Below are 20,486 nucleotides of genomic sequence, written 5' to 3'. Positions count from 1 at the left end.
ACTTTCATTCGCATTTCTAAGGTTTCCCTCCTAACCAATTATACTCCATTTTCATCAGGGTTGGGAAATTAACCCTTTTGAAGCACCAAGTACAAAACTTGCTAGGAGTGTATTTTATTTGGCCATGATCACTGGTCCCTAAGCACTCATCAGCTTCTAGTCCAGTGATGAATTCATCTTTATCAGTCAGAATGATGTCCAAACCAATTAACAAAATTATTGCTCCTATGGTGAGGTAAACTACCATCTATAATTTTTAGAAACCCTAAGGATGATTTACTAGTGGCTGCAAGAGAGCTTTAAGCATTTGTCTCCCAAACTGAAGTCCACACATTATAGACAGGTGCTTATGGAATAACTGATCCTGTTCTCTGGTTTGATTCAGTGATCTGTAACAGACCCCTGCCAGCACCTCCCATCTGGGCTTTGTTAATTAGTACATTGATCCATACGCATTCAAGAGTTTGTGGTCTGGAGTTATCAATAACTTTAAAACAGGTAATGGTGGCTAATGTAGCGTGCCATGCTCCCTACCTTTTCTAAACAGGTTATAACTAGTGATTTTAGCATGCAAATCACCCCTCTAGATTTCAGTAATGCCAATTCTATCAGATTTCTTCTCGCTTGGCACTCAGACACCTTAGCACTATAAGTAATTGATAGTTTTCCTTTTTTCACTTTGTCACATTGGTTCAATTTGTTCACAATACACAGCTTTTAAGGGTGTACTTTCTTAGCACCCTCCCCCCGTTAGTTTAATGCCTTCCTAGCTACTGCAGCTAGTCTCCAACTAAGCACGTTAGCTCATCTACCTGTGAGATGCAGGCCAGCCCATTCACCTACCCCCACAATCTGACTGTAACCCCATCCTCCACAAACTTTCAGCTTCACCCCAGTTGAGCAGTCAATGGTTCACCTCCACTACTTTGTTTTCTTTCTTCTTTCACTTGTGTGACTGGAAGGATCACCATAATTTCTTTTTTCCATCTGGACTCATACATTGTCATTATTTGCAACAAGGTGGGTGATGTATTGTCTTTTAGCGGACCAATTTCAGGACGTGAAGAAGAGCTCTGTGTAAGTTCCAAAGCTTGTCTCTCTCAAACAGAAGTTGGGCCAATAAGAGACAGTACTTTACCAATCTTGTGTCTCTAATATTCTGGGACCAACATGGCTACCGCAACACTGCAAACATTATCATTATTTAACACTTTGAAACATACATCGTTGAATGGAGAGTCTCTTGTTGCCCAAACCATTTCATGCAGTACTAAAGTCTCAATCTTCTTACTTCAGATGTTACTCACGTTCAAGTCGTCAGGGCTCTTTTCAAATGATCAAGGATCCAAACCACCTGGTATTAAATCAGAGCAGGTATATTAAGTTTGAGGAGTCTGTCTGATGTCTAATCAAACTCTAAGACATCTAGAAAGGAGACAGAGCTCACAAAAGACTTTGGCTAAACTTTGGGAGTTTTATCATTCTAGATCCTTAATGGCAGAGTAGGTGGTGGTTTACTAACCTAAGTGTCTTCATAAGTCCTCAACCTGCATAATCTGTTAATAATATTGTATGTGGGCTATTTTATGTATGTAATTTTATTGGGAGTGTATTGTTTCTGACTGAAAAATCTAAGGGCAAAGTACAGCAAATATCTATTGTCTATACCATATGCAGAGCTGCACCTATCACTAGAGAGTGCCATTCATGGAACAAACGCACATTATTCAGAGACTTGCAGGGAGTTTCCAAGAGGAGAAATCTGAGCACATCCCCTTCAGAATAGGCTTACTCCGTTTTAAGTTGTTCATCCAAAATCCTGGATCCCCAACAGAGGCCTATAGAATAATTAACACCCTATTTCATATCTGTTTTCCTCCAAATGCATAACTGAAAACAATCAAGTTTAAATCTTATTTATATTTACAATGCAGGAAGCAGAACAATTTCAGAGAAATGTTTTTATAACATGCTGGGAAGTGTCACTACATGGTTACTCAGACCTATATGCACAAGGTATATATTACAACTCTTTTGAGAGCCGGTTATAGATCAAGTCTTTAAAATTTTTTGAAATCATGATAAGTTCCCATCCCAACAATATTAAAACTGCTAAAGCCACCAACCACTTCAAACAGAGAGTGATCCAAGAGTATCTGCACCTATTATGTAAGGACAAATCTACTCTCCTCGGTGCAACTGATACAACACAAGCCTTCCTGATCAGAGTTTGCAGGGCTCTGCAAGGCACGCCACCTTGCACAGTGAGATGTAGGTTCCAGGAGATAGCTTTCATGTCTGGGTTCATCCTCAAGGTAGCCAGGAGATGTCCCTCTGCAGCCCCCAACAGGAGACACGCATTGTCAGTAGGATGCCTAGGATCGAGTGGCTAGCACAGCATTTATCTGTGAACCAGCTACCTTCTGAGGAGTAGTCTGCATACAAAGCTGGGTAAGACAAAGGCACTTTATAACATAGGGTTAAATTCCTAAAAGAAGGCAAGAAACCAAAAACTGACATTTAATTCGACTTAGCCCGACGCATTTTAATGGACATTTTCCCCAATGCCTGAATGGAATGGATGCTGTTCCCATGACTATCTCTAGTAACAAAAAGGGTGTAAACCTGGAGTGTCAAGAACTCTCCTCAGAGCTCATCTATTCCTACCTCCTGCCTACAGAACCGGTTTGGCAGACTAGAATACAGGGAAGGCAACAGGCCCCATAAAGAAATAAGGATGCTAGTGCCCATGGTCATACTCTTGATGGGTAGTGGAGAAAGGTTCCATCACCAAGAAAAGAGCAAACAGTATTTAAAGCATTTCCATGCATTAGAGCTGGTGTCTTTTCTGTCTCACCACTCCTGCCAAACTAAAAGCTTCCACTTCCACTGAAGCCAATGTATTCTGCTCCCTCCCAGCCCCAGAAATACATTCTATTACATACAACTTTTCTTTCTTTACTTGCAAACAGACAGACTGCACGGAAAGAAACAATTGATGCAGACAGCAAAGTGCATCATCCTATCCTAGATTCTGGAAAGGTGGAAGAATACTTCGGGTTAACACACATTGGCTTGTATGAGGATCAGGAGAGAAACAAATGTAAGAAGGTAGAACTGCAAAAATCAAACTAAACCAAACTGGAAGAAGCAAAAATCTTTTGTTCAATTGGGAAAGAGGCTCTTAACTGCAGATATGAATGAGTCTGGAATATACAATTAACACAAGTATACACCATTCTAGAACCATAAACTAAGATTTCGGTTTCCTTTAATGGTACCTTATGTAAGTAGAACTATCTGAACACAGAAAGAGGTTGTTGTTTGAGACTAATGTCACTGAATCAAATAAAAATCACTGGAGTAAGTGAAACAAGGCTCTTGGCAATAAAGCTTTATCACAAACAGAACTGCTGCAGCATGTGTGTGATGCCAAGACGGACGAACCTCCTAACAGAGGGACTCTTCTGCAGCAAGAGAAATCAGGGTTAAGGGCCCAGTTTCACTCTTGTGACAGAAAATGCAATTCCAAGGAAGCGAGGTCACAGTGCAAGTTATCTTGTGCATAAATAAGTGTGTGAGATTCAGCTTCACCTCAGTTCTGGTTTCTCAGATTCTGTGTTTAGACCCCTACCACCAGACTGACTATGTAAAAAAGCAAATGCCATATGGCTTTCCTCAGGAATGTACAGAAAATTCACTTCAATCCACATCCATCTAGTCCAAGGTTATAACTCAACAGCTTTTCTAGTGCTGGGTCCATTTAATACTTTTCAGGTCAACTCCATCCTGCACCATTTCCCACAGTGGACTGTAAATAGAAAAAAAAATTAGATGTCAGCTGGTATGCCAAGGATAATGGTATCACTGACAATCAGCTACAAATAAGATGCTTCTGTATCTGTTCAAGGAATCTGACAAACAGTAAAAAAAATTTCCCTACTGAGGGAGGAAGGGCTGGTCTCCCACCCTCCTGGTCTTCCTCAGTCAATTTCCCCTGCTCTCTCCTGGCTCCAGGCCCTCGTGTCTCACCTCAGCAGCAGGAGAGGTTATTATTTTGGCACAGGGGTTCCGTTCAAGTAATATTTCTTCTCTATTTTCTCTAGTATCCTTCAGGTGATAGCAACCCACTTGGGTGCCAGAGGAGGCCCAGGATTAACTCTAGTATTTACCCAGAGAACTGGGAAGGTAACTCTTGCATGGATTTTCACCCATTTTTGAATTTCTGTAAAACACTCCAATTCCCACAATTTTAAACGTAAGGAAAACTAGAAATCAAGAGCCTTACACATTCCACAAAAGCTTAGCGGAAATGTGCAGTAATTCATTGTCTTTTAAGTTCAGTAAGGAAGTGGCTCACCTCATCTCCCTCAGCCTTTTGACATGCTGTATGCACTTCTGCACTGTGTAATCTACTTCTTCTTCTGTAGTGAAACGACCAATGCCAAACCTAAAACAAAACAAAGAAGTACTGTGTAGGTGCTAACGTAGTGCACACATGGGAAGGTAGGACAGGAGAACAGAGTCTGCTCTGAGCGTAGGAGAGGAAACAATTTGGAAAAGACAGCAAGGGTCATATCACTGACCTTATGGATGAGTGAGCCAAATCTTCATCAGTCCCAATTGCTCGTAACACATAAGACGGCTCCAGAGAGGCAGATGTGCAAGCACTGAGGAAAAGGGCAAGAAAGAATTTTGCCCGTTTTTCACGTAGAGCTCTTATACTAATGACATTTAACATTCTGTACTAGCAGTAACTTCTGCTGAAGAATATCCGATTTCTAGACTCTAAGCATCACCGTAAGTCTCCATGGCTCTCTACCAAACACATAATTACCCTAGGTCCCTGGGGGGGAGAGTCAGTGAAAACAAGACAGTGCAGGTAAGTAATCAGGAACTGCGGCAAGACCGGGGATTCCAGAAACAGCAGAAGAGAAGGATGGGCAGAGGGGAAGCAGTAGCCGGGAACAAGGTTAGTGAGACAGCAGTTTGAGGAAAGAGAAGAGTGCAAATACGCATATGGAGACCTCCACTCTGACAAAGAAATCAGCTGGAGAGGACTGCAGTGGCACCACCAGGGCAGGAGGAAATGGCTCCTTCACAGGGAGAAATCTGGCTGCTAATTAGTTCCAGCAGCAGGCAGTGCTCCACTCTGGCTCCCAGACATAGAGATGACAAACCAGTATTCTGCCCTGTCAATAAAGGATGAGGAATCCCCTGCAAAAATGAAGGAGACCAAGGCTGCAAGGATCGCAGCCATCACTCCCAAGAGGCATCGAAGGATGATGATGGTCAGGGGGACAGAGGTATCCATCTGCTGGCCTGACCTGGCATCCCAGGAGGTGTGCTGCCTGCCAGGGGCCTGTAACTGAGACATGACAGAGGGATTGCTGAGGATCATAGAATCATAGATTATTAGCGTTGGAAGGGACCTCAGGAGATCATCCAGTCCAACCCCCTGCTCAAAGCAGGGTCAATCCCCAAATCCCTAAATGGCCCCCTCAAGGATTGAACTCACAAGCCTGGGTTTAGCAGGCCGATGCTCAAACCACTGAGCTATCCCTCCCCCCCGGCTCTCTGATTACTAACCCCAGCTGCTTGTCCATGTGGGCACTAACAATACTGCCAGGTCTGACCCAGGGCAGATCCAGAATGATTACAGGGCTCTAGGAGGGAGGGTGAAGGATATTGGGGCACAGGTGTTGTTCTCATCTATCCTTCTGGTCAAGGGCAGAGGCCTGAGCAGAGACAGACACTTTCTGGAGGTAAATACATGGCTGAGCGGATGGTGTCACCAGGAAGGTTTTGACTTCCTCAAGCATGGGATACTGATCTGAGAAGAACTGCTGAGCACAGATGGGGTCCACCTATCCAGGAAGGGGAAGGGTATCTTTGGATACAGACTGGCTAGCCTGGTAGATGGGCTTCAAACTAGATTCGACAGGGTCAGGAGACCAAAACCCCTGGGTAAGTCCAGAACATGGAGATGTGGGTGAAGTGTTGGAATCCGGGGGAAACACGGACAATCATAGAGGAGCAAAGGACAGATAAAGAGAGATATTGAGGAGAAATCTAATGAACACCCAAGATGTTTGTATCCTAATGCAAGAAATATGGAGAATAAACTAGACTATAAATATAAATTAGAAATACTAGTGAATTCTCACTATTATGACATAACTGGCATCAGAGACTTGGTGGGATAATTCCCATGACTGGAATGCTGGTATAGAAGGGTTCAGCTTGTTCAGGAAGTACAGGCAGAGAAAAGGGGGAGATGGTGTTGCCTTGTATATCCAAGATGTATATGTTTGCACTAAGGTTGAGATAGAAGTGGGAGGCAGACCTGTTAAGTGCCTGGGTTAAGGATAAAAGGCATAAAAAAGCCAAGGGTGATGTCATTGTGTCTGTCTACAACAGACCACCAAACCAGGAAGAGGTGGCTGAGGCTTTTTATAAAAAACTAACAAAATCATCCAGAACACAGGACTTGGTGGTGATGGTGGACCAGACATATGTTGGGAAAATAATCCAGCAGGGCACAGATTATCCAACAAGTTCACGGAATGCAATGGAGACCACTTTTAATTACAGAAGGTGGAGAAAGTGAGAAAGGGAGGGGCTATTCTCTATTTGATTCTGACAAATGAGGAGGAACTAGATGAGAATGTGAAGGTGAAAGGCAAGTTGGGTGAAAGTCATCATGAAATGACAGAGTTCACGATTCTAAGGAATGGTAGGAGAGAAAACAGCACAATAAAAAGGCAATGGATTTCTCAAAAGTAGACCAGCAAACTCAGAGAAGTGGTAGATAAGATCCCCTGGGAAGCAAGTCTAAGGGGAAAAGTTCAGGAGAGTTGGCAGGTTTTTAAAAAGACTTTAATAAGGGAACAAGAGCTAACTATCTCAATGGGTAGGAAAGATGGGAAGTGAGGCAAGAGTCACACAACAAGCAGAAAGGTCAAATTACAAAGGACAAATATAAAAACGCAACACAAGCATGTAGGGACAAAATTAGAAAGACCAAGGCACAAAACTAGCTTATAGAAAGTGTAACAATGCATTTTACAAATAACCCGAGAAGCAAGAGGAAGATCAAGGACAGGGTAGGCCTGTTACTCAATGAGGGGGAAAGAAACAACAGAAAATGCAGCAATGGCCAAAGTTAAATGCCTTTTTTTGTTTGTTTAAAAAAATATAGCAGTGATTGGACCACTAAGCTAGTGAACATCAGTGTAAATGGGGTAGGATTTGAGGCTAAAATAGGAAGAGAACAACTTAAGAATTACTTAGACAAGTTACAGGTCTTCAAGTCAGGAGGGCCTGATGAAATACATACTAGAATACTTAAAGAACTGGCTGAAGAGACCTCCAAGACATTAGTGATTATCTTTGAGAACTTGTGGAGGATGGGAGAGATACCAGAGGACTGGAAGATGGCACTGTATTTGCCTATCTATGAAAAGGGGAATAAGGGCAACCCGGGGACTTACAGACCAGTCATCTTAACTTTGGTATCTGAAATGATAACTGATTATCTGCTCCAACAATCACTATGCAAGCACCTAGAAGAAAATAAAGTAACAACAGTCTGTGACGAACTGGGACTGTTCTTAATGTTTGCTCTGAACACTGTGTTGGTGCCTCAGTGTCCCCTAGGCAGTTCTTAAGTATCTAGGTGGTGGGATAAGGGTGTGTGATTGCTGCAGAGCAAAGGGCCAGTGCACCTAGATGCCTGGCACTCTGTCTCCTAGCAACTGATGGCCTGGGCCCCTCCTCTGCAAAGGTGCCAACTGAAGGTGTTGGAGACAAAGGGATCAGGTGACCTCCTGGCCCGGGAAAGGAGCTGAGCAGAGAGGAGGGGCTGGAGGGGGTGGTTAGTCTGGAGCTTGCTGGGGACGAGGAGTGAAGGGCAGACCTAGGGGTCTGGCTCACTGCCCCCCAGAATGGACCCGGCCGAGGGGTCTGGTTCGCTGTATCTACAAGCTCTGTTTTAGACCCTGTTCCTGTCATCGAATAAACCTCTGTTTTGCTGGCTGAGAGTCACGTCTGACTGCAAAGTGGGGGTGCAGAACCCTGTGGCTTCCCCAGGACCCCGCCTGGGTGGGCTCGCTGTGGGAAGCCCACGGAGGGGCAGAGGATGCTGAATGCTCCAAGGAGAGACCCAGGAGGTGAAGACGTGTGAGCTTCTTGCCCTGAACAAGTCTGCTCCAAGGGAGAGGAGGCTCCCCAAAGTCCTGACTGGCTTAGTGGGGAGCAGTTCCAGAGCATCGCCCGGGGACTCCGTGACACAGTCAACATGGATTTTTCAAGAACAAATCATGTCAAACCAACCTAAATGTCCTTCTTTGACAGCATTACAAGCCTTGTGGATAGGGTGGAAGTGTAGACTTCAGTAAGGTTTTTGACCCTGCCTCTCATGACCGTCTCAGAAACAAACTAGAGAAATACGGCCTAGATGAACCTATTATAAGGTGGGTGCATAACTGGCTGGAAAACCATACTCAGAGTCGATATCAACTGAGCTGGAAGGACATATTGAGTGGAAACTGTCCTGAGTCCGGTTCTATTGAATATCGTCAACAGTACACTTGCCTATGAATGATACCAATCTGGGATGGGTTATGAGTGCTTTAGAGGACAGGATTAGGATTAAAATTCAGAATCTTGAAAATCTGGAGAAATTGTCTGAATTAAATAGGATGAAATTCCCTCCGACAGGGAGTGAGGGACCCGCCGCTGAATTGCCGGATATGCCGCCCCAAGCACCTGCTTGCTGGGCTGATGCCTCGAACCAGTCCTGTAAACAGGAGGGTGTTAAATTATTCTCCTTAACCACTTTGGAGAGGACAAGTAGTAATACGCTTAAATTGCAGTAAGGGAGATTTTAGGAAAAACTTCCTGTCAGGTTAGTTAACCACTGGAAGAAATTAACTAAGGAGGTTGCTGTATTTCTGTCATTGGAGGTTTCTAAGATCAGGTTAGATAAACACCTATCAGAGATGGCCTCGATAATACTTAGCCCTGCCTCAGTGCAGGGGACTGGACTAGAGGACCTCTCGAGGCCCCTTCCACGCCTATGATTCTATAACCCTGCTCTCCTTGTGTTAGGCCAGATGTTGCCAGCTGTGAGAGACAGAAAGAGGCAGATGCAAAATGAAGATTTAGGAGAACAGACGAGGAGTAGAAAAGGAAGAGCAGAAGAAGAATTCTTTGGAGCAGATCAGGACAGAGGATGGCAATGCACCAAGGGACACATTTCTATAAACCAAAGATCAAACATGGCTTTGAAAACCACCTTTTGACCCCTCAAGTACCAAGAGAATCTGAAAAGTGACAAATGTAAAGGCTTGGAATCCTGAGTGAGACTATAGTCAGCACTGCTGCAGCTTACATCACAAAGGATGTCAAAAGTGGGTAAGTATTATTACTCCCATTTTACAGAGGGGAAACCTGAGGCACAGAAAAGGAAGCTATTCCTAAGTACTAACAAAGCAAAATCTAAGTACCGAAAAGCATTCTAATATAATAAAAATGGTCCATGTTTTTCTTTAAAAAAAAAAGGGGGGGGGGAGGGGGAGAAGAGAACCCAAATCCACATGAAATTAGTGGTCCTTCAAGGAAGGGAAGGACTCCTAGAGTTAGCCACTGCTAGATATTGTACAGTCAGCTCTGTGGCTAACCTGCAGCCCCTGGATACAGCCAACACACCTCTCCTGTAACCTGCAACACACCCAGTACAGGCAGAGCAGGGGTTCAAGTGAACAAGTTCCTACGCTGATCACCTGCTCAGTAGTTTTGCAACATGCACAAATGGAAAGATGTGGACTAAGATGACAGCTCTAACTGCAGGGCCTCTTGACAGGGTTGTATTTAGTTTCAGCTGGATTCAGAAAGTCTTTCCTTTCAAACTGCTCTGCTTACTAGAACCAACACATTTCTGGCTGATAAATTTCCAGCTCAGACCATTACTCTGAAAAGTAAAGTAAAAATGGCACCTTTGTATTCTTCAGACTTGCTCTCCATGTGTATCAGTATCAGATCTGCTGATATTAGTGATAAAAAGATTTTACTACTGTCAGCCCTGCAGAGTCAACAGAGCTCTGGGAAAGTGCACTGGATTCTCTTACTGCTTGTGCATCAAACATAGGAATTGTTAACTACTTTCCTTAGTGGGGTTGCATATGTACCCCGACAATCGTCAAATGATGCTCACCATTATTTCTGTGAAATTCTGCTGAAGGCTATGAGGTTACACAGGCGAAACTGAGGACAGCATTTTGATGGAGAATCATCATTACCAGAGGTGATGCATACGAAGAAAAAAAAAAAAAGAAAAGAAAAAAAAAAAAGAGTCCAGCTTGACTCTCAGATTCCAGGTTGAGTCTGCAAGGCTGGCAGTTAGAAAAATCCACTTATACTTGTAAATGGAACAGATCTGATGTGGTGACCCAAGTAGCCATTTTTAGAGAGTCCCATCTCACAGTATAGCTGCATTTCAGACTGACAGAGTGAATAAAGGGCATAGAGGTGTCTACTCCCGGATGTGATATTCCATCAGCAGATAACATTCCCTTTCAAGAGTGCTTTAGCAAAAGCTTCCTCTTCTGCCCTAATTTTCCACACTTACCTTCCTGAAGACAGAGCCACATCTTTCAGAGCCATCAGCAGACTCTCTCCTTCCACATACGCAAAAGATAAATTGATGCAGCCTGCATAGTTTAAAAAAATAGTGTCAGCTGAACTCCAGGGAAAGTCCTAACCACATCACAGGGGGGCGCCACTCTACTGTACCATGCTGAGCCAAGTTCCACTGGGCTCCCTGCATGCAGACTCAGGTTCAAGGCAGGGAAGGCAGAGGTCAGAGGGCCTGTAGGACTGGCCATCAAGGCTGCGGAGTCCCTCAGGATTTCTCTTCCCTTGCCTCTGCATAGCAACTGTCTAATCCCTATTTCAGTCACTTGGCCTGAGTCCTGGAACAGGCTATAAACCAAAGGGAAGCAGTCCAAGAACTCTGCAGTTCACTGGAACTAAACTCTATCATTCCTGAAGTGCACTGACATTCCTGCAGCAACTGCTGGGTTTATATTAACTAGAAGTTTTTACTGAATTAATAACTAAATAACAAAGTCTGTGCCCTCGGTTATTCATTCTGGTACTAAATCCAACACAGACTTCAGCTTTGGCATTTAAAAACTTTTTTTTTTATCCCCAAATTGTCAAACTGTCTCAGTCTTTTATACTGACAGGGTGTAATTGCACAGGGGAAGCTGTTACAAGAGAACAAAATGCTTCCATAAAAGCATCAGGGGCAACAAGATGTCTGGCAAAGCCAGAGGGATCACCAGAGCTACTCTGACCTCTTGTAGATCATAGGCCACCAACACCACCCCCACACTAAACCCAATAACAAAAATGAGACCAAAGTATGCCCACCTATAGAAGCCTAGACTACTATGTGCCACAGGCAGAGAACAGGAGGGACCGAGGTGCCCAAGTGCCTGAGGCCCCTCCAAAGGCAGGAATTTAGTGAGATATACTCAGATAATCCCGACACGTGACCCACACCTACATGTTGCAGAGGGAAGTGAAAAAAATCCAAGTGACAGCCAGTCTGACCAGGGATAAATTCCTTCCTGACCCCACATACGGCGATGAGTTAGACCCTGAGCACGTGAGCAAAAACCAGCCAGCCAAGGACCAGAGAGACAGAACAGGGTCACAGCTTCACTAACCACTCACAAAGCAACCAGTCACCCCATCCCGTATCACTACCACTGCATCCAGACAACTAGTCAGATGTGTCTGTTAAAATGAGCAGCAGTGAAAGTTTCAACCTTTCTTTTTAAGGTTCTATTATTAGGGCTGAGCATCAACACATCATTGAGATGACTGGGGCAGTTCGTAGCTCTCAGACATACAGCATGAGGCTGCCTGCAATCTTAGGAAGCCATCACTGTATTGGTTCACATTAAGGGACCTTCTAGAACATTTTCATCTCAACCAGATGGGTTAAAAACTTCTATTTACAAAATAACAGAAAAAGCAGAGTTTGCAGGAAGGCATGGATTCTGTAACCAGAGAAATACGAGATTCTGCTAATACCTGGATAGTGATGCTCTGGGTCTCCATTCATAACCACATCTGGAATTTCAGTCATTATTTTTGTAACGAGTCGGTCCGCCAATACAGAGATTCGCTTATAGTCATACTAACAAAAGAAAGCGAGAGAGAGATCAGTCTAATAAATGGCTGATGGGTTCTCCCTCCTTTACCAACCATATACAATTACCAGCCTGGGCATGGACATCAGTACTTGGACTATGGCAAGACAGACAAAGACTTATTTTTTAAAAGCCTCATCTCTGGTACCCTTTTTAAAACAATTCTTTGAGTTAGTAGTTTGGTATTTGTCAGCTCAGCCTGCTGCCCAAAACAAACCAAATTATCAGTTAAGAAAACTGTACCCATAAGAACTATCAAGTGACATTTCATATAAACACAAAAGGTTTGAGTTTCAATATTAGAACTCTTTAGATAATGGTTAAAGTGATAGAGTAGTTTGCAGTATGACAGAGCGCTCCTGTTTTGCTATGGTCAGAAATGCCCATTGCATAATGGAGATGTACGCCTCACTATGGCAGCTAGGGGGCTATCCACACTGAGTTATGTGCATCCAGTTCTCTTTCTGAAGACATGCTTGCTGGATTCAGTAATAAGAGAACTGCTGATTGTCTAGAAACTACAGTATGACTGGAAGGATCACGGTCCTCCAAGGCATATCCCTTGCAATTTCAGGAAACTGACCATGTGAAATATATGCAAAGATGATTTCCTCTGCCCTTCAACTTCACCATAATTAACTGTGATAGGATGGCAATGGCCCTTTAATAGAGAAGAGATCAGTGCGCTTGACTCATCAGCTGCCTCCTAATTGGATTTATGCACTGGCACCTGGGGCACACCAAGATTCAGTTCAAGCAGGTGAGAGCTGCCATAGCTACGAGGCTGTAGGTGGCTCCTGGGAGAAGGCTGAAGAGCAGCAGTGGGGTTTGCCTGCTGATCTTCCCCAAGTCAGAAAGCTGAAGCTGAGGGCCAGAGAGGGCTGAAGGCAGATGAGCAGTGGGGGTTTACCTGTGAAGTCTCCATACTGGAGAGAAAGATAGCTGAGGGCCAGCAGGAGTGAGGGATGACCTCCCAGACAGGCTCTTGGGGATACCCCTAGGAAAATTAGGGCTGCAGTCCATCTGGAAGGGTTGGGGTGGCTGTCCTGGTAAAAGGGCAGGAGAGGTCCAGAGAAGAGCCTGGGTGTGGTAGAAGATGCTGGAGAATGGTATGTGCTATGTTGATGGATTAGAGGATATGAGACACTTAGGACTACATGCATGTAGTAGATAAATGGACTACGTTTGGGGACTTTTTTTAAGGGCTATTTTGTATTATGCTTATAATAAACTCACCCTAAGCAGGGTATTAGTGAGTCAAGAAAATGTCCTGTGGAGTTCTGGGGTCTCTGAAGAAGGGAAACAGGCAGGCACATCTATCATGCCGCGCTGCAGGACGGCGCTCGAGGCAGGGCTTTGTTATGATATCAACCCACCCAATATTTCTTACATGTGTTCCTCTGACAAGCATGTGGGTAATCTGACAAGCTGTTGGTCAGGTAAAACAATGTGAAAATGATTAAATGTTTAATTTTTAAAAAGTATTCCTAGTTTTTTTTTGGAACGTCTACCATAAAAATGGCTTGGCACAGAAACTCCAAAATTAGTCTACTTTGTTGTCCTCACTGAGGACTGGGCCTTTTGATTATTTCTGGAAAATCTGACTGATTGATTACAGAGTTAGAGAATTTAGATTGCAGTGACAGACAACCCTATTATAGACAGTTGCATACTATGGATTTTCCTTCCAGACCTTGGAGAATTTTACTGACTCTCTTGAGTTCTCTGGCAATCACTCACATAGGGTTTATAAGCTTTGAAGAAGCAGATCCTTCCACCAGATGTGGATAGCATGAGCCGTCTATGGGTTATTTTGAACCAGAGATGTACACTGGGAGGAGCGGGGAGAACTCTGGTTCTGGCAAAGTCTATCTGCACCACAGGCAGACCTCTCAAGCACTCCGCATTAGGTGGATCCCTCTGCATTCAGGGCAGATGGCTTCTGCTGTTCTACTTCTATCACAAACTTTGCACTTGTTAGGCCCCTCTTCCCCTACCACTCGCCAATCCCTCCCATAAAGGAGCAGAGGGACCTTGGGGGGAGGGACCAGGTGGTGCAGAAGCTAACTGTTTTTGATGGAGCAGAGTGGAGTCTATACATGTCCCCCAGGGAGAGGAAGGAGCGGAGCAGGGCCTGAGCTGCCATGCTCTTCACAGGCAGAACAAAGGATTAGGGGCTACTCCATGTCCACTTCCCCTCTTGCAAAAATATCAGTTCAAGCTGCTCTTGGGTCTCTCCCTCAGAGGCCCCTCTCTGCTCCTTGAAATGAAGTGAACCAACGCAGCAGAAGCTAGGAGCGTTCTGGATGCCAGAAGGGCACCACCAGCAGCAAAGGAGCCAGCAAAGGTAGAGCCCAGAATACATTTCATTTCATTTCGTGGAGGACAGCATTACTTTGTGCCAGGGGGCAGTCTTAGCTTACTGGGGAAAACCCCCTCCAGGGAGAAGGGCAAGAGTTCCCCCGAGAGGCCAGAGCAGGGAGTAATTCCACATTTCAGTCATTTGCCCCACATTTGAGTGGCATGTACTGTACATTGGCAGGCTTGACTGCAAGTTCTGGTACGCACGCCCTGGGCATGTGGAGATTATACATTCTGCAGAACTAGAAGAGCAATCAGAGCTGAGACTGCAGAACATACAATTCTGCAGGAGCGTAGCCTCCAACAGAGCTTCCATAGACTACACAGCTCAGATGACTAATCGTTGCCTGACTGGAATGAGCTTGAGCTCCATGGACAGATTTCCTGAGACTATGTTATATGTTCATATAAATCCACTTGGCCTATATAAAAAAACCCTCTGGGTTATTTTGTTTGCAACACTGTTGCAGAAAACCAATAGATTGAAACTAGTCTAATGCAGAAGTGGTTTCAAGATCACCTCCCAATCCCCCAGAAATGTCTGCAGGGAAGACTTCAAGGGGCTCACTCAAATCTACATCAGGAGAATCACTTGAATCTTCAGTCTCAACAGTGAGAATCGGAATCCAGCCTGCCAATCTTGCAGGTGTACATGATGGAAAAGGACTTCTTTGGAGTGAAATGGGGTCCCATTAAAGGGGCCAATGGAAAGATTAATTGCAGCCCATGCATGATGGGCAGGAAAGAATCTGAGAACACATCATGTACTATTATACAGGAACATGAGACAGAATTGATCTCCATATACCTCCATCTCCTGTTGAGACACTTCACACGCTGCCCCAAGGCCAACTGCTAAAGGTGTAGGCACAGTCCCAGATCGCATTCCTCTCTCCTGGCCTCCCCCACTCTGTAAAGGTTCCAACCTCACCCGGGGCCGACGGCGAACATAGATGGCACCAACCCCTTGAAAACAAACAAAGAAGGTGGCAATGTTCAGGACATATATACTTTTGAAATTACCACAAAGGATACCAGCACTGAAAGACCACCTCCTTCTCCTTCGAGAACTGCTCATCTGGATCCCTGTCGGGGGGGGAGGAGAGAGAGAGAGAAAGAAGCACCCATAGGTGTATGAACTCAGAATCTTCCAGAAACCAGTGTGCACTGAAGCTATTCCTCCCCCGGACAACTGTCCCCTCCTGCATGGTTCTGAATGTCTGAGAGGGAGAGGTCTCAACCTTTCCCCAGTTTGCTTTGGCAACAAAAGGTTCAGTGTGCTCAGAGCACAACGTCCCCAGTGCTACCCTAATCATTTCCCAACTTTTGGATGTTACTTCTGTGACAGATCCAGGCCAGTGGGGTACAGAAGTCTGGTAGAGGGCAAATATACTGGTCACTGGATGAGTAGTTTTCTGTTCCCTGAGTGACCAGAGCAGGGGCTGCACTAGAGTAATCAGGAAGCTGCTAGAACCAATTCAGTCAGAAAAACTGATTAGAACACCTGCAGACAATCAAGACAGGCTAATCAGGGCACCTGGGTTTAAAAAGGAGCTCACTCCAGTCAGGATGGGGGGAGTCAGAGGAAAGGAATGGGTGTGAGAGGAGCTGGGAGGCAAGAGCACAAGGAGCTGATAGTGAGAGGCTGTGCTGCTGGAGGACTAAGGAGTACAAGGGCTATCAGACACCAGGGAGGTCCTGTGGTGAGAGAAGAAAGGTGTTGGATGTGAGGCCATGGGGAAGTAGCCCAGGGAGGTGTACTTGTCTGCTTAGCGTGTACAAGATGGCACTTATAGACATGCTGCATAATCCAATAGACCCTGGCTAACCTGGGAGTTATGAGGGCGGGCCTGTGGGTTCCCCCCAAACCTCCCAACTCCTGATCAGACACAGGAGGAGTTGACCCAGATTGTGGGGAAGATCACTGAGGTGAGCAAACCTGCCAATAAGCGCAAGACCCACCAAGGTAGAGGAGAAACTTTGTCACATGCCTGTATATGGTTAACCAGAAGTATTTTGTTGCCAATGCTGTTGTGCGTACAGTCTGCCTGGGCTGCTTCCCCAAAAGTGGTCTTGCTAGGCTGATTTTTGTGTGTAGGTATTCTTACTTCCTTAGCTCCATCATCCAATCCTTTCCATCCCCAGAGGCAGAACTCTCCTTGACTCTGCAGGCCAGGACTCCTTCCAGAGAGTCTCTCACTTTCTGTTTTTGGGGGCAGCTCATCAGATGAGCTGCACTGCAAGGAGCTAATTTGACAGTTTTGAAAGACACTTTTGCACCTCCAACCATCCTTCCCTCATTGAATAAACTTCTAGCCTTACACAGGGGAGACTGGTGCATTTCCCACCATTGTGCTTCCATGGCACCAAACATTGCCACCAAAAGCATGGCAGTAGTAACAATTTTTCCTCGGAGGCAGTGGCATACACATCTGCCATCTGATTGGTTCTATCTGTTTATTAAAAGTACTTGTCCAGCCTCCAATGCTGTAGTCTCTGAACACCTTACAATCTTTAACATATTTATCCTTCAAACACCCTGCAAGGTGGGGCAGTGTTATCTGCATTTTACAGATGAGGAGCTATGCACAGAAAGGTTAAGTGCCCTGCCCAAGGTCAATTATTACCTCATCTGCCTTGTGTTTCTATCATTTATTGCACCAACTTCAAGCTACACAGAGCTGAAGAAGTTGGTCCAATAAAAGATAGAAACACAAGGGCCTTTGTCTCGCTAATATCCTGGGACCAAACACACTTACAACAACTCTGTGTTGCTTGAAGTTACACAGGAAGGCCATTGTTGAGCAAGGAACAGAATCTAAGCCCTGGCCCAAGCTTTTTCTGAACAGACCACATTTGCCCCACAATGTGTCTTCAGTCCTCAGGAAATCATGTTAATCAAAAGGCAATGTCTTAGCAGACTTCTTGAGCAGAGTTTACAATCAACAGAATGAGTGGCCCCTCAAAGATTCAGCTTTTCATCACCCATTCCACACTTGAGGCAAGTCACAATTAGATCTCAATGCCACCAAGAAAGCATCAGATGTGTCTGGTTCTGCTGTAGGGACAGGACCCAGTATCAGCAGTCACTTCTTCTGGACTGGGGTCAGGAGTCCTATGTACATTTATAGAGTTAGGCAGGATGGGATGGGTCCAGGATAATGCTGGTAGCCTGGGTAGTTTTTGTTTTCTGACCCTCCTGGGACTGTGGTCAGAATCACAAGTCCTGGACCCCAATCAATCAGGTCTCTTGTCTCAGGATTGGTGATATTCTCCACCCAAATCTAAATGCTCTCTGGCTAAAAGCTTGGCTTCTGGATTTCTGGGAGCACTATAACAATCTGCTAATGTTTAAAAGATGCTACTGGAAAGCAGGAAGCCTTTAGACCAGACAGACCTACTCACTAATAAAAAAGAAGACATTCTCTATGTGGACAACTCATGAGGGAGTAGATCTGATATGGTACTCCATCCCTTTTGTCTTGGAATGTACCTGAAGCAAATTCAGACTATTTGAAGTGTATGTGGCTACATCTCATCTCTCTTCCCCCCCCCGACCCCATCTCCAAATGCACAAATTGACAGTCTTCATTCCCCTTACAATCCCCAAATTTCTGAAAGGCTTCCATCATATATTTCCTCCAGCACACACACAACTTCTGCTATGGGATCAGCATCTTGTTCTCATAAAGTTTGCAGGATCATTGTACAAATATTTTCAAAACTGTTGTCCGTACCATCTCTCTGAAGACAGCATTCCTCATAACACCAGCCAGAGCTAGCAAGATACAGATTTGATAGCAGATCCTCCCTACACCACGTTCCATAATGATAAAATAATCCTGCACTCTAACCATAAATTCCCATCTAAAATGGTCTCTGGTTTCTGTTCAAACAGGCTATTAGCCCACCTGAATTTTTCCTCAAGCTCTTCATTCATACCCAGGGAGGTCAGGCTCCACCTTGTAGCCATCCAGAGGCACAAATTATACATTAGAAGCAAGAGGATGACTAAGAACAAGGTAGGTCCATTGCTCAATGAGGGCGGAAAATGGCAAATGTGCTAAATGCCTTTTTGGTTTCAGTTTTCCCTAAAAAGGTTAGTAGCAACTGGACATCTAACATAGTGAATGGCAGTGAAAGAGGCAGGATCAGAGGCTAAATAGGAAAGAACAAGTTAAAAATTACTGACAAATTAGATGTCTTCAAGTCACTAGGACGTGAGGAAATCCATCCTAGAATACTCAAGGAACTGACTGAGGAGATACCTGAGCCATTGGCGATTCTCTTCAAAAAGTCATGGAAGATGGAAGAGATTTTAGAGGACTAGAAAAGGCCAAATAAAGTGCCCATCTATAAAAAGGGGAATAAGGACAACCCAGGGAATTACAAGCCAGTCAGGTTAATTTCTGTACCTGGCAAGATTATGGAGCAAATAAATTAAGCAATCAGTTTGCAAACACCTAGAAGATAATAAGGTGATAAGTTACAGTCAGCATGGCTTTGTCAAGAACAAACTGTTAAAGCAACCTAATAGCTTTCTTTGATGCGTTAACAAGCTTTGTGGATGGGGGGCGGGGAGGGTGGAGCAGATGTGGTATATTTTGACTTTAAGGCTTTTGATACTGTCTCACATGACCGTCTCAGAAACAAACTAGGGAAATACAACATAGATGGAGCTACAATAAGGTGGGTGCATAACTGGTTGAAAAACTGTTCACAGTCTAGCTGGAAGAGCATATCAAATGGGGTCCTGCAGGGCTCGTTTCTGGATCTGATTCTGTTCAATATCTCAATCAATCAATGATTTAGATAATGGCATGGAGAGTACACCGATAAAGTTGGTAGATAATACCAAGCTGGGAGGGGTTGCAAGTGCTTTGGAGGATACGATTAATATTAAAAATGATCTGGAGAAATGGTCTGAAGTAAATAGGATCAAGTTCAATAAGTACAAATGCAAAGTACTCCACGTAAGAAGGAACAAGTCAGTTGCATACATACAAAATGGGAAATGACTGCCTAGAAAGGAGTACTGCAGGAAGGGACTGGGGGTCATAGTGGACCACAAACTAACTAACACTGTAGCAAAAAAAGCAAACATTCTGGAATGTATTAGTAGCAGTCTTGTAAGGAAGACACAAGAAGGAATTCTGCACTACTCTGCGTTGATTAGGTCTCAATGGGAGTATTGTGTCAGTTCTGGGTGCCACATTTCAGGAAAGATGTGGACAAACTGGAGAGAGTCCAGAGAAGAGCAACAAAAATGATTAAAGGTCTAGAAAACATGATCTATTGGGGAAGACTGAAAAAATTGGGTTTGTTTAATCTGGAGAAGAGAAGACTGGGGGGGACACGATAACAGTCTTCAAGTACATAAAAGATTGTTACAAAGAGGAGTGAGAAAAATTGTTCTTCTTAACCTCTACTTCTTTCCTATCCTCAATAGGCTTAAATTGCAGAAAGAGCAGTTTAGATTGGACATTAAGAAAAACTTCCTGTCAGGGTGGTTAAGCACTGGTATAAATTGCCTAGGGAAGTTGTGGAATTTCCATCATTGGGGATTTTGAAGAGCAATTTAGATGAACACCTGTCCGGGATGGTCTAGATAATATTTAGTCCTGCCATGATTGCAGGGGACTGGACTAGGTAACCTCTTGAGGTCCCTTCCCGTCCTACAATTGCATGGTCTCTATTCCTGGACTATGCCAGGCCAGTATTTTAGAGTTCTACATGCACTTACACACAGCTTTACTCCTTTAAATTTGCCTTCTAGATTGCTCTCCTGAATTGGGTGTTCCATTCTGTAACAACTTTTCACCCAATGCTTCTCAGCTTCACCTTCTGGAGGGTCAATACAGTTTGTTCCACTCCAAAGAGTGGCAATCCATATGGACAACT

General features: G+C 44.4%; 1 protein-coding gene across 3 annotated transcripts in view; it reads right to left on the bottom strand.

Annotated features, from left to right (window-relative positions):
- Positions 1 to 1,900: 1,900 nt before the first annotated feature.
- Positions 1,901 to 20,486, bottom strand: part of NFS1 (NFS1 cysteine desulfurase) — a 45,864-nt gene continuing 27,278 nt past the window's right edge. For all 3 annotated transcript variants that reach the window (XM_075072341.1, XM_032766559.2, XM_075072340.1), the window contains 6 exons: positions 15,394 to 15,551; positions 12,106 to 12,211; positions 10,631 to 10,712; positions 4,587 to 4,670; positions 4,361 to 4,450; positions 1,901 to 3,811 (listed from right to left, as the gene is read on the bottom strand). In XM_075072341.1, the coding sequence (XP_074928442.1) occupies positions 3,748 to 3,811; positions 4,361 to 4,450; positions 4,587 to 4,670; positions 10,631 to 10,712; positions 12,106 to 12,211; positions 15,394 to 15,551 (584 nt within the window). In that variant the 3' untranslated portion in view covers positions 1,901 to 3,747. The remainder of the gene's footprint in view (positions 3,812 to 4,360; positions 4,451 to 4,586; positions 4,671 to 10,630; positions 10,713 to 12,105; positions 12,212 to 15,393; positions 15,552 to 20,486) is intronic.

Source organism: Chelonoidis abingdonii, chromosome 14, assembly GCF_003597395.2.
Source record: "Chelonoidis abingdonii isolate Lonesome George chromosome 14, CheloAbing_2.0, whole genome shotgun sequence".
In the NCBI taxonomy this organism is placed as follows: Eukaryota; Metazoa; Chordata; order Testudines; family Testudinidae; genus Chelonoidis; species Chelonoidis abingdonii.
This window is presented reverse-complemented; position numbering and strand designations above follow the sequence as displayed.